Raw genomic sequence first — 12,228 nt, 5'->3', positions numbered from 1 at the left:
TGAACTGAGCACCTCAACAGCAAATGGAGGTTAAAAGGCAGATCCTGGCTGGGCGTGGTGGCTAGAGAATAACTCCTTAGAGACTAGATCCTGGCGGTGGCTCACGCCTGTAATTCTAGCACTTTGCGAGGCCGAGGCGGGTGGATCACCTGAGGTCAGGAGTTTGAGACCAGCCTGGTCAACGTAGTGAAACCCCATCTCTACTAAAAATACAAATATTAGCTGGGCATGGTGGCAGACACCTATAATCCCAGCTACTCAGTAGGCTGAGGCAGGAGAATCGCTTGAACCCGGGAGGTGGAGGTTGCAGTAAGCCGAGATCGCACCATTGCACTCCAGCCTGGGCAACAAGAGTGAAACTCCATCTCAAAAAAAAAAAAAAAAAAAAAGGCAGATCCAAGTATTTGCCTTTTCTTAAAACTGCCAGAGCTCAAGAGGAAAGAATAGAGTGAGGCAGACAGAATAATTGTCAAGTATTCCCCACATAATTCCTTTGTAGGAGGTACTGGGTTTGCTATCCAGGAACTTTAAAAGAGCAGTTCCATTGTGAAGACTTCCCTTTTTGTCCCCAGACATAGAGCTTTAAGCCCTCCCTGCCCCAAATACACCCACAGGTCTCTCTACTCTGCCCTGGATTGGCTCTGTGTGGCCCTCAGGGCATGTTCCCCAGACTCTCTCTCTGACTGAATTCCTATCCAATACTTGCTGTCTACTTCCTGTCTCCCTCTCAGTCTTCAGTTTCTACCTAAGTGCTTGTTTGGATCTCAGGCTCTAGGTGCAATGTGAAGGGGAGTCCCTGGGCAGACTGATTCCTGGCTCAGACAGTTCAGTGGGGGAATCCCAAAGGCCTTTTCCCTCCTTCCTGAGCCTCTAGGCAAAGAGGGAGGGATCTTGGTTTCAGGGTCTCAGTACCCCCTGTGCCATTTGAGCTGCTTGCACTCATCATCTCTATTAATAACTAACTTCCCTCCCCCACTGCCAGTGCTGCCCCCACGCCTGCCCAGCTCGTGTTCTCCGGTCACAGCAGCTCAGTCCTCCAAAGCTGCTGGACCCCAGGGAGAGCTAACCACCGCCCGAGCAGCCGGTAAGTCTGCAGCTCTATCGTTAGAAAGGTTGGAGCCCACTCTGTTGACTTCTATTTCTGTGTCTACAATTGTGATTCTTGATCCTGGGGGAGTCTCCCCTCTCCTCATCTATGCTCAGCTCCCAGCTGTCCAGCTGGAAGGAGGGGGCCCAGGAGTTTGGGGGGAATGGAGATGTCGGGGGAGGCACTGGAAGAATGGGAAGTGAGACCCCACTAAGTCAGTAGAGTTGCAGATGTATTTTTGTGAGACAGGACTTAGAAGAGGACAGCATTTCACTGAGTGCCAACTTCTCTTAAGAAGGGACTGGAGTCTATCTTATCCCAGTTTGTCCCTTTCCATTGCCAGATCCTATTACTATGTTTCTGCCCCACCCCAATTCCCCACTGCTATGATATTGCTGAATTTACATGTGTCGGGATTTGGATGCTCCCTACCCTTCCCAATTCCACACCTGCCCCACTCTGGGGTCTGTGGTGGGAGTGATTGCAGGAGCAGGGCCATGACTTCCCAGGCCATGTTCCAGCTGGCCTGATGAAGGAGCAACAACCTCTCCTTCCTATGGAGAGTGTTTTTGGCTGAATCTCTTCAACCCTGGCAGAACATTTCTCTGTCCTCCTGGGGACTGGGGGAAGACTGAAGAGAGACCAGAGCCTGGAATCACAGTCCCAGTCTGATATCCCAATGCAAATAAAAACTTCAAATCATGCCAAGTTGATGAAACCTGGGTGCATTGCCCTGCCTGTATTATTGTTTGTTTGTTTTTTTTTTAAAAAAAACACTCCCCACGCCTAGCTATGTTCCTAATTCTTGCACTGACTCTATAAAAAACAGCTCACAACAAGTTGGTAGACAATAGGGGCTGGTGTGCATCTATACTTCCTGTCCTGCATCCCAGGAAAAGAGAAGCCCTAAAGCACTAGTTTTCACCTTTTGGGGAAATACATACTTCTTTGAAAATCTGGATCAGGCGAAGTGGCTCGTCCCTGTAATCTCAGCACTTTGGGAGGCAGGAGGACTGCTTGAGCCCAGGAGTTTGAGGCCAGCCTGGGCAACGTGGCAAAACCTCATTTCTACCAAAAAAAAAAAAAAAAAAAAAATTAGCCAGGCATGGTGATGCACACCTATAGTCCCAGCTACTCGGGAGGCTGAAGTTGGAAGATCACCTGAGCCCAGGGAGGTTGAGGCTGTAGTGAGGCATGATTGTGCCATTGTGCTCCAGCCTGGGCGACAGAGTGCAATCCTGTCTCTAAAAAAGAAAAAAATATATTTTTGTGCCATTGCACTCCAGCCTGGGCGACAGAGTGAGATCCTGTCTCTAAAAAAGAATAAAATATATTTTTTTGTCCCCTCAAGCCCTTAAACCCAGGTTAAGAAGTAGTGCTCTCCTACAGACACTCATTCTTCCCAGTCCCTGTCCATCCTCCAAGTCCTCCTTCCCACCCTATCCAGGCTGAATCCACCTCCACAATGCCGCTCTCAGGAACCCCGGCCCCTAATAAGAAGAGGAAATCCAGCAAGTTGATCATGGAACTCACTGGAGGTAGGACACGTTTGCATCTACCTAGTGTGGGACTTCTTAAGAGCATCCCTAACCCAAGAGTCCCAGAAATATATATCTTAGGGTGAACAGACAAGAGAAATTAACTGGTGGGAAGGCGGGTGATGGAGAGTGGGAGAGGGAAGGGTAAGAAGGGTAGGGAGAAAGAGAGAAAAGATTCAACACCTTCTACCCTTTTTACTTCATAATCTGAGACAATACCCTGCCATGTTACCCTGCACAGGTCCAGGACCACAGGACCCATGAGTCAGTGAGGTATATTTGAGGAAGAAAATATAATGGAGACTGGCACAGACTCAGGTCTCAATAAGTGGTTAATTTCCCTTACTTCTTTCCCCAGAGCTAGGGAGCTTATGTAAGTACTTAAAATGGAAAACTGCACAGGCATGTTTCCTGGGGATGAGCAGGGGTGCATGCATGTGAAGAGCTCTTCAATACTCAGAGACTCTTTGGAGCCAGAGCTCACTGAGGGAAAGAAAAGGGAAAGCAGTTAAGACAGAAGTCTGGGCCAGGTGCAGTGGCTCACGCCTGTAATCGCAGAACTTTGAGAGGTCAAGGCTGGTGGATCGCTTGAACTCAGGGATTTGAGACTGGCCTGGGCACATGGTGAAACCTCGTCTCTACAAAAGTACAAAAATTAGCCAGGTATAGTGGCATGCACCTAGAGTCCCAGCTACTCCAGAGGCTAAGGTGGGACGATCGCTTGAACCTGGGAGATGGAGGCTGCCGTGAGCTGTGATTGTGACACTACACTCCAGCCTGGGTGTCAGAGTGAGACTCTGTCTCAATATAAATAATACAAATAGGGCTGGAGCTGTGTCTCACACCTGTAATTCCAGCACTTTGGGAGGCTGAGGTGAGAGGATCACTTGAGCTAGGAGTTCAAGACCAGCCTGGACAACATAATGAGACCTCATCTCCATTAAAAAAAAAAAAAAAAAAGGCCGGACGTGGTGGCTCATGCCTGAAATCCCAGCACTTTGGGAGGCTGAGGTGGGCCGATCACCTAAAGTCAGAAGTTGAAGACCAGCCCGGCCAACATGGTGAAACCCTGTCTCTACAAAAATAGAAAAATTACCTGGGCATGGTGCCGAGTGCCTGTAATCCCGGCTACTTGGGAGACTGACGCAGGAGAATCACTTGAACCCAGGAAATGGAAGCTACAGTGAGCTGAGATCGCACCATTGCACTTCAGCCTGGGTGACAGAGCAAGTCTCTGACAAAAAACCAAACAAACAAACAAACAAACTCTGTCTCAAAAGTAAAATAAAATAAATAAAAATGTAGGCTGGGCGTCGTGACTCACGCCTGTAATCCCAGCATTTTGGGAGGCCGTGGCTGGTAGGTCAGTTGAGCTCAGGAGTTTGAGACCAGCCTGGCCAACATGGTGAAACCCCGTCTCTACCAAAAAATATAAAAATTAGCCAGGGATGGTGGTGCGGGCCTGCAATCCCAGCGACCCAAGAGGTTGAGGCAGGAGAATTGCTTGAACCTGGGAGACGGAGGCTGCAGTGAGCTGAGATCACGCTATTGCACTCTAGCCTGGGTGACAGAGCAGGACTCTGTCTCAAAACAATAAAAAATAATAATAAAAAATAAAAAATATGTATATGTATGGCATCTGTATTTACACTCCACATAAGATTGGCCTCTGGGCTTTTCCTGATGCCATGCTTTCTCCAATGGCCTCCATCTATGATGTTCCTTTACTCCTTTTGCTCTGTACCCCATGCCCATGCCTCTTTTACCCTATTGGCCTCTCCACTCTAGTATTCCCATTATCTCCACAATGCACCCCAGTTCCCATGCATTCTCTCCAAGTCCCAGGAAATCAAAGTCCCTCACAAACTAGACAGCATTTGTTCCCCTAAATGATCTCTGCCAGGACACACATTCACACTTAGTTGTGGATGAGGTCTGCATTCTGAGCCCAGAAAACCCTACTTTCCTCTTTCCCTTGATTCTTCTTTGCCTCCCTGAAAGGTGGACAGGAGGGCTCAGGCTTGAACCTGGGCAAAAAGATCAGTGTCCCAAGGGATGTGATGTTGGAGGAACTGTCGCTGCTTACCAACCGGGGCTCCAAGATGTTCAAACTGCGGCAGATGAGGGTGGAGAAGTTTATTTATGAGAACCACCCTGATGTTTTCTCTGACAGCTCAATGGTGAGTCTGAAACTTTATCACTGTCTCAAAGCCTGGTGCCTGTTCTGACAGCTTGTTAGTAGGCCCTGAGCCTCCAAAATGCAGTCAACATCCCCTCCCTGAAAATTTATAAATTTGTTAAACCCCCAGATATATTGAGCCCTCAGCAGCTCCAGGGTGAGTTACAGCCCACCTCTGAAACCCAGTTTCCATCAAAGAGCCACTGAAGGATTGGAGAATACCACACCCTTAGGGAGAAAATTCCTTCCTAGTAAGGGTAAGTGTTAAAGATAGGTTGCCAGATAAAACACAGGATGCCCAGTGGGGCAGTCTTGTCTTGTATTTTGAAGTTGAGATACACAGTGAATAATTTTTTAGTAAAATATGCTCCATGCAATATTTGGGACATAAAGATAAAGTTTTAAAAATATTTTAGAAAGAACATAAGGCAGCCGGGATGGTGGCTCTCACACCTGTAATCCCAGCACTTTGGGAGGCCGAGGCAGGTGGATCACCTGAGGTCTTTTGAGACCAGCCTGGCCAACATGGTGAAACCCCATCTCTACTAAAAATACAAAAAATTAGCTGGGCGTGGTCGTGGGTGCCTGTGATCCCAGCTACTCAGGAGGCTGAGGTAGGAGAATCACTTGAACCCAGGAGGCGGAGTTGCAGTGAGCCCAGATTGTGCCATTGCACTCCAGCCTGGGCAACAAGAGTGAAACTCTGTCTCAAAAAAAAAAAAGAAAGAAAGAAAAAAGAAAGATAAGGCAAATAATTAAATTGAAATTTTAAAATACAGAATACCCAATTAAATTTGAGTTTCAAATGCACAATGAATTCTTTTTTAAATATGTCCCATGCAATATTTGGGACATTAAAATAAAAATACAGGATGTCCACTTAAATTTGAATTTCAGATGCAAATGAATAATTTTTTAGTATAAGTAAATCCCATGCAACATTTGGGGCATATCTATACTAAAAAAGTATTTGGGTCAAGTGTGATACCTCACACCTGTAATCCCAGCACTTTGGGATGCCAAGGCAGGAGGACTGCTTGAGTCCAGGAGTTGGAGACCAGCGTGGGCAACATGGCAAGACTCTGTCTCTACAAAAAATTAAAAAATTAAAAAGTTAGCTGGGGGTGGTGGCACACACTTGTAATCCAGCTACTCTGGAGGCTGAGGTGGGAGGATGGCTTGAGCCTGGGAGGTAGAGGCTGCATGAACATGAGCCGTGTTCATGCCACTGCACTCCAGCCTGGGTGACAGAGACTCTGTCTCAAAAATATATATATATTTGTTGTGCATCTGAAATTCAAATTTAATTGGTATCCTGTATATTATTTGCTACATCTGGCAACCCTAGAAAGAGTTAATTGAGTTTCTACAGCCATCTCCCATTTAAGCCATTCTTTCATTTAAAGGATCAGTCTATTCCCTAAGGAGCCCCAGGTGAGACTGAAACTGTCCTTCAAGATATATTCTAGTCAGGCTCCTTCTCCAAAGAAAGAGGAGACTGGAGAGAGGCCAGGCACAGGATGGTATAGCTGAGGAAGAGGGACCTTCTCCATTTCCTTTCTTCCTTCTCCACCTTCTCCAAGTGTCTGGGGGAGAGTGGAATTAGATGCCTGCATGGGGCCGGGGGCAGAAGTGTCTGTCATTGGTCCTCATATAGGAGCAGAGTAAAAGTGCTGAGCTGCTCATATCTAACTTTAGGAGGCCAAAAGCCCTCTTCTCTGCCTGGGTCCGGTTACACTGGGTGGAGCATTGGGGTGTACATGGTGGGATGGCCAGGAGAGCCTCCTGAAGAAGTTGATGGGGTTATTTTTAGGCTTTGAGTTTGAATCTAATGTTGCCCTTTTGGCCACCCTTCCCCCCACCTGCTACAGTTTCAGTCAGGAAGTCCTGGTCCAACAGGCACCAAGAGGAGAGAGGGAGAGAAAGAAGGAGAGAGAAGAGAGTTCTGACTGTTGGACAAGCTGAGGAAGGGAGGAGGCAGAAATTTCTCTAGTCCTTGTAATTAAGACTGGGTTCTCCATGGCAACCCCATCCTCCCAAATTCTAGTTGGGGCCGCGCACAGCTCATGCCTGTTATCTCAGCACTTCGGGAGGCTGAGGCAGATGGATCACTTGAGCCCAGGAGTTTGAGACCAGCCTGGGCACATGGCAAACCCTGTCTCTAGGAAAAAAAATTACAAAATTTAGCTGGGTATGGTGGCATGCTGGTAGTCCCAGCTACTTGGGAGGCTGAGGTGGGAGGATTGCCTGGGCCAGGGAGGTGGAGGTTGCAGTGGGCCGAGATTGTGCCACTGCACTCCAACCTGGGGTGACAGAGCCAGATTCTGTCTCAAAAAGCAAAATATTTTTTTTCATTTTTTTTTTTTAAGTTGGGCAGGAATCTTGGTCTTTTTTGACTTGTTAAGGATGAGAAAGGGGAGCATGGAGAATGCCCTGCCCTTACCCTAGGTATAACTGGAGGAAACGAGCCAAGGGGGTCCTACCTCTTAAGAAGAGTTTAATTTAGGCCAGGTGAGGTGGCTCATGCCTGTAATCCCAGCACTTTGGGAGGCCGATGCAGGCGGATCCCCTGAGGTCGGGAGTTTGAGACCAGCCTGACCAACGTGGAGAAACCCTGTCTCTACTAAAAATACAAAATTAGCCAGGTGTGATGGTGCATGCTTGTAATCCCAGGTACTTGGGAGGCTGAGGCTGAGGCTGGGCACTGCTTGAACCCAGGAGGCGGAGGTTGCAGTGAGCCGAGATCATATCATTACACTCCAGCCTGGGCAACAGGGGTGAAACTCTGTCTCAAAAAAACAACAAAAAAATCAAACCAACAAAAAGAAGAGTTTTATTCTGTCAGTCAGCCCATGTACTACCCATCAAATGGAGGGGGAAATCTCAGAAAATTCAGGGTCTTCTTGTTAGACACTGTTTCTGCCTTTGCTAAACATACTTCTGTTTTTGTATATTTTCCATACCCATTGCTAACCTTCCCCTCACTTTGTCTTCTTTTCAGGATCACTTCCAGAAGTTCCTTCCGACAGTGGGGGGACAGCTGGGCACAGCTGCTCAGGGATTCTCCTACAGCAAGAGCAACGGCAGAGGCGGCGGCCAGGCAGGGGGCAGTGGCTCTGCAGGACAGTACGGATCTGATCAGCAGCACCATCTGGGCTCTGGGTCTGGAGCTGGGGGTACAGGTGGTCCTGCGGGCCAGGCTGGCAGAGGAGGAGCTGCTGGCACAGCAGGGGTTGGTGAGACAGGATCAGGCAAGTATACCTACCCAAGAGTAATGTGTTTGGTCCCTAGAGCAGAGTTGTCCCAGGAATGATGTCTACACTGGGTGTGGGGAGCAGAGGAGCCCAGTTTAAATATCTTAATATTAAATATAATAATATCAGTTTATCATAAATATCTTGGTGAATTCCCTGGGTCCAGGAGTATATAGAGATGTGTCTATTCTACCCAGAAGCCTTGTTTTTCCATTACCTTCCTGGCTTTTTGGATTCAGTCACAGATCTGCCCACAGACTATCATTATGCCACAAACCTTATACAATTACCAGGATATTATATCTTTAGTCCCTGGCTCCTGCAATTTCCCTAGTGTAGGGACATGGGATTAACTTTCATTGGCTACTAACTGCTATTATTTGACTGACTTTTCTCTCTCATGGCTACCAGGAGACCAGGCAGGCGGAGAAGGAAAACATATCACTGTGTTCAAGACCTATATTTCCCCATGGGAGCGAGCCATGGGGGTTGACCCCCAGCAAAAAGTGGAACTTGGCATTGACCTGCTGGCCTATGGGGCCAAAGCTGAACTTCCCAAATATAAGTCCTTCAACAGGTAGGGGTGGTGAGGAAGGAACCAGATGCATTCTAATGTGAGGCACTGTGTCTTTAGTTAGGATGGAGACTAATTCAAATGTTTCAGAAGGCGGTTAAGGAAAGATGGCAGGGATATGGGGGCGCTAATCAAAGGCCCTGCTCTTTTCACTCTATCTCAGCTTCATCATAGCAGTGTGATGAAGGAAAAATTTGCTGGGAGGTAGATTTGAATTCTAGTTCAATGGTCATCTATTAGCTGTGTAGGCATGGGGAAATCACTCTACCTCTGAGCCTGGGTTGCTTTGAATGTTAAATGGGAATAATATTTTACATGTCTGAAGGCCTGTTGAGGCTGTCTTCCAGTCAAGGTTAGGATGCCATTATTCTCCCTGTAATATGATTCTATTTCCTTATACCCTGCTTTATTTATTTACTTATTGAGATTCAGTTTTGCTCTTGTTGCCCAGGCTGGAGTGCAGTGGCATGATCTTGGCTCACTGCAACCTCTGCCTCCTGGGTTCAAGTGATTTTCCTGCCTCAGTCTCCCTAGTAGCTGGGATTACAGGCGCATGCCACCACGCCCAGCTAATTTTTGTATTTTTAGTAGAGATGGGGTTTCACCATGTTGGCCAGGCTGGTCTCGAACTCCTGACCTCAGGTGATCTGCCTGCCTCGGGCTCCCAAAGTGCTGGGATTGCAGGCATGAGCCACCATGCCCAGCCACCCTGCTTTAGATGGCCCTAAGTATCTGTTCTTTTGGATTAGGCTTCTCTAGCCCATGGAGAGGAGGTCTGTGTGAAAGGATAGGGAAGAGCTAGAAAGGTGCTCTTGTATTTGGTCCTAAGGAACCTGGATTTTCCAGGCAACATTAATTGCTCTCAGCCAGGTCATCCACTATCCACTAGGGTTGGAGGGAGGGGGTCTCTACATTGTAATTTTTTTTTTTTTTTTTTTTTGAGACAGAGTCTTGCTCTGTTACCCAGGCTGGAGTGCAGTGGTGCAATCTTGGCTCACTGCAACCTCCACCTCCTGGGTTCAAGCAATTCTTTTTTTTTTTTGAGACGGAGTCTCGCTCTGTCGCCCAGGCTGGAGTGCAGTGGCGGATCTCCAGCTCACTACAAGCTCCGCCCTCCGGGTTCATGTTCTCCTGCCTCAGCCTCCCGAGTAGCTGGGACTGCAAGCCGCCACCTCTCGCCCGGCTAGTTTTTGTATTTTATAGTAGAGGCGAGGGTTTCACGGGTTAGCAGGATGGTCTCAATCTCATGACCTTGTGATCCACCCATCTCGGCCTCCCAAAGTGCTGGGATTACAGGCTTGAGCCACCGCGCCCGGCCGGTTCAAGCAAGTCTTATACCTCAGCCACCTGAGTAGCTGGGATGACGGGTGTACCTACGCGCTAATTTTTTTTTTTTGAGGCGAGGTCTACAGCTCTGTTGCCCAGGCTGGAGTGCTGTGGCGGATCTCTCAGCTCGCTCAGCCTCCCGAGGGTTCCTGCCATTCTCCTGTCTCAGCCTCCCGGTAGCTGGGACTACCGACCGCCTGCTGGCTGGATTTTTATTTTTTAGTAGAGATGGGGTTTCACCGTGTTAGCCAGGGTGGTCTCGATCTCCTGACCTCGTGATCCACCCGTCTCGGCCTCCCAAAGTGCTGGGATTACAGGCTTGAGCCACCGCGCCCGGCCTTTTTTTTTTTGTATTTTTAGTAGAGATGGTGTTTCACCATGCTGGCTAGGCTGGTCTCAAACTCCTGGTCTCAAGTGATCTGCCCACATTGGCCTCCCAAAATGCTGGGATTACAGGTGTGAGCCACCGCACCTGGCCTTTCTACATTGTCATGTAAGGTGACCTCAGACCCTTGGGTCTATAGTGTTTGGGGTCACTTTCTCTGAAATGCTGGTCTGGGTCACAGCTATCCAAGAGTCTCTATTTAGTACACACTAGAGTCCTTTTCTCATTATTAGCTTTGGGGAAACAAGCTAACCAGGAAGGCAAAATGGGATGCTAGGGAAGAAGAAAGAGTACAGATGCAATCCCAAACTAGAATTCCCAGATTTCCCTATTCTCAAAGAGGGTAGCATCTCATGATAAGGCTCTGTTTCTTTTATTCTGATTCTTAATTAAATAATGTGTTCCCTTCTCAGGACGGCAATGCCCTATGGTGGATATGAGAAGGCCTCCAAACGCATGACCTTCCAGATGCCCAAGTTTGACCTGGGGCCCTTGCTGAGTGAACCCCTGGTCCTCTACAACCAGAACCTCTCCAACAGGCCTTCTTTCAATCGAACCCCTATTCCCTGGCTGAGCTCTGGGGAGCCTGTAGACTACAACGTGGATATTGGCATCCCCTTGGATGGAGAAACAGAGGAGCTGTGAGGTGTTTCCTCCTCTGATTTGCATTGTTTCCCGTTTCTGGCTCCAATTTGGAGAGGGAATGCTGAGCAGATAGCCCCCATTGTTAATCCAATATCCTTATGGGAATGGAGGGAAAAAGGAGAGATCTACCTTTCCATCCTTTACTCCAAGTCCCCACTCCACACATCCTTCCTCACCAACTCAGAGCTCCCCTTCTACTTGCTCCATATGGAACCTGCTCATTTATGGAATTTGCTCTGCCACCAGTAACAGTCAATAAACTTCAAGGAAAATGAACTCATTCTTCCTCTGATATTTGAGGGCAGATGAAAGCTGAGGCTAACAAGGCACAGAGACTAATTTAAGCCAAATACTAAACATTCATTATGCAAACTTTAAGACAGACCTGAGCTCCAGTTGCTTACACACCTACACCCATACCCACAAAACCACATTCATATTTGTGTACAAAGACGTTTATTCAATAGTACATGAGACAAATAATCATGCACAAACACATGTGCCGGCCCAAATGTTGGCAAAGCTAAAAAGCTGCTGTGCACTGTAGTTGGGAAATAGGTGTTGGTGACCCTGGTGTTCACCCTCTTTATGTAGTTGATTAGAAGCTGGTATAATCAGGGTTATCTTGATTGTCACAGACTAGAGCATGCCATAAAGTTTCCAGATGACACCCAAGTGAGCTTAGGAATATACGTGTCAAAGGTTACACATTCCCAAAGGATGAAATAGAATAGGGGGCCATGTGGAATCCAGAAGGAAATGCGAGAAACCAGCTACAGTTATAGTATGCCAGGCTCTGTGCTGAACACAGCAAGAAAATATCTAAGGGTTACAAGGGCACTACAGTGGTACCCAGAAAGCAGTATGGTTGGGAATAAATCTTACGAGCCCAATAGGAATGCGCAATAATATTCTTTTTGCTGATTTCAAGGATGGGGACTCTTTAAGAGTCCCAGGCTTACTGCCATGTTCCACAAAGTAAGAATAATGCAGACCAGGAAGAATGAAAACATAGTAATCAGATCTGAGAAAATAACTTCTAAGGAGAGCTGGCTGAATTCAGTCAACTCCATGAGCTGCTAATGGTTAGATTAAGTTGCCAGAATCTGCATTAGATGGATCACATTTTAGTGCACCTTGGGTCAAATGGCATTTACCCTGGTCATCTTCACTTATAATCTAATGAGCAAATTCCAGGGAATTCATACCCCCTCTAAAGTATTTTTATTTTATTTTATTT

At 47.4% G+C, this 12,228-nt stretch overlaps 1 protein-coding gene across 1 annotated transcript; it reads left to right on the top strand.

Moving 5' to 3' along the window:
* Positions 1–724: 724 nt before the first annotated feature.
* MYOZ1 (myozenin 1) lies at positions 725–11,264 on the top strand. Its single transcript, XM_003903765.2, has 6 exons — positions 725–1,084; positions 2,535–2,625; positions 4,627–4,805; positions 7,806–8,055; positions 8,470–8,635; positions 10,757–11,264. The coding sequence occupies exons 2-6, from the start codon at positions 2,553–2,555 to the stop codon at positions 10,986–10,988; spliced, it is 900 nt and encodes a 299-aa protein (XP_003903814.1). The 5' UTR covers positions 725–1,084; positions 2,535–2,552; the 3' UTR covers positions 10,989–11,264.
* Positions 11,265–12,228: the final 964 nt, after the last annotated feature.

Source organism: Papio anubis, chromosome 11 (genome assembly GCF_008728515.1).
Source record: "Papio anubis isolate 15944 chromosome 11, Panubis1.0, whole genome shotgun sequence".
In the NCBI taxonomy this organism is placed as follows: domain Eukaryota; kingdom Metazoa; phylum Chordata; class Mammalia; order Primates; family Cercopithecidae; genus Papio; species Papio anubis.
Note: the sequence above shows the minus strand (reverse complement) of the source record. Positions and strands in the feature narration are given on the sequence as shown.

Excerpts from the sequence above, each read along its gene's own strand:
- MYOZ1 (XM_003903765.2), top strand. The coding sequence starts at position 2,553 with ATGCCGCTCTCAGGAACCCCGGCCCCTAATAAGAAGAGGAAATCCAGC. Across the intron at positions 4,806-7,805 it reads TTTTCTCTGACAGCTCAATG|GATCACTTCCAGAAGTTCCT; the intron begins GTGAGTCTGAAA and ends TCTTCTTTTCAG. Across the intron at positions 8,056-8,469 it reads GGTTGGTGAGACAGGATCAG|GAGACCAGGCAGGCGGAGAA; the intron begins GCAAGTATACCT and ends CATGGCTACCAG.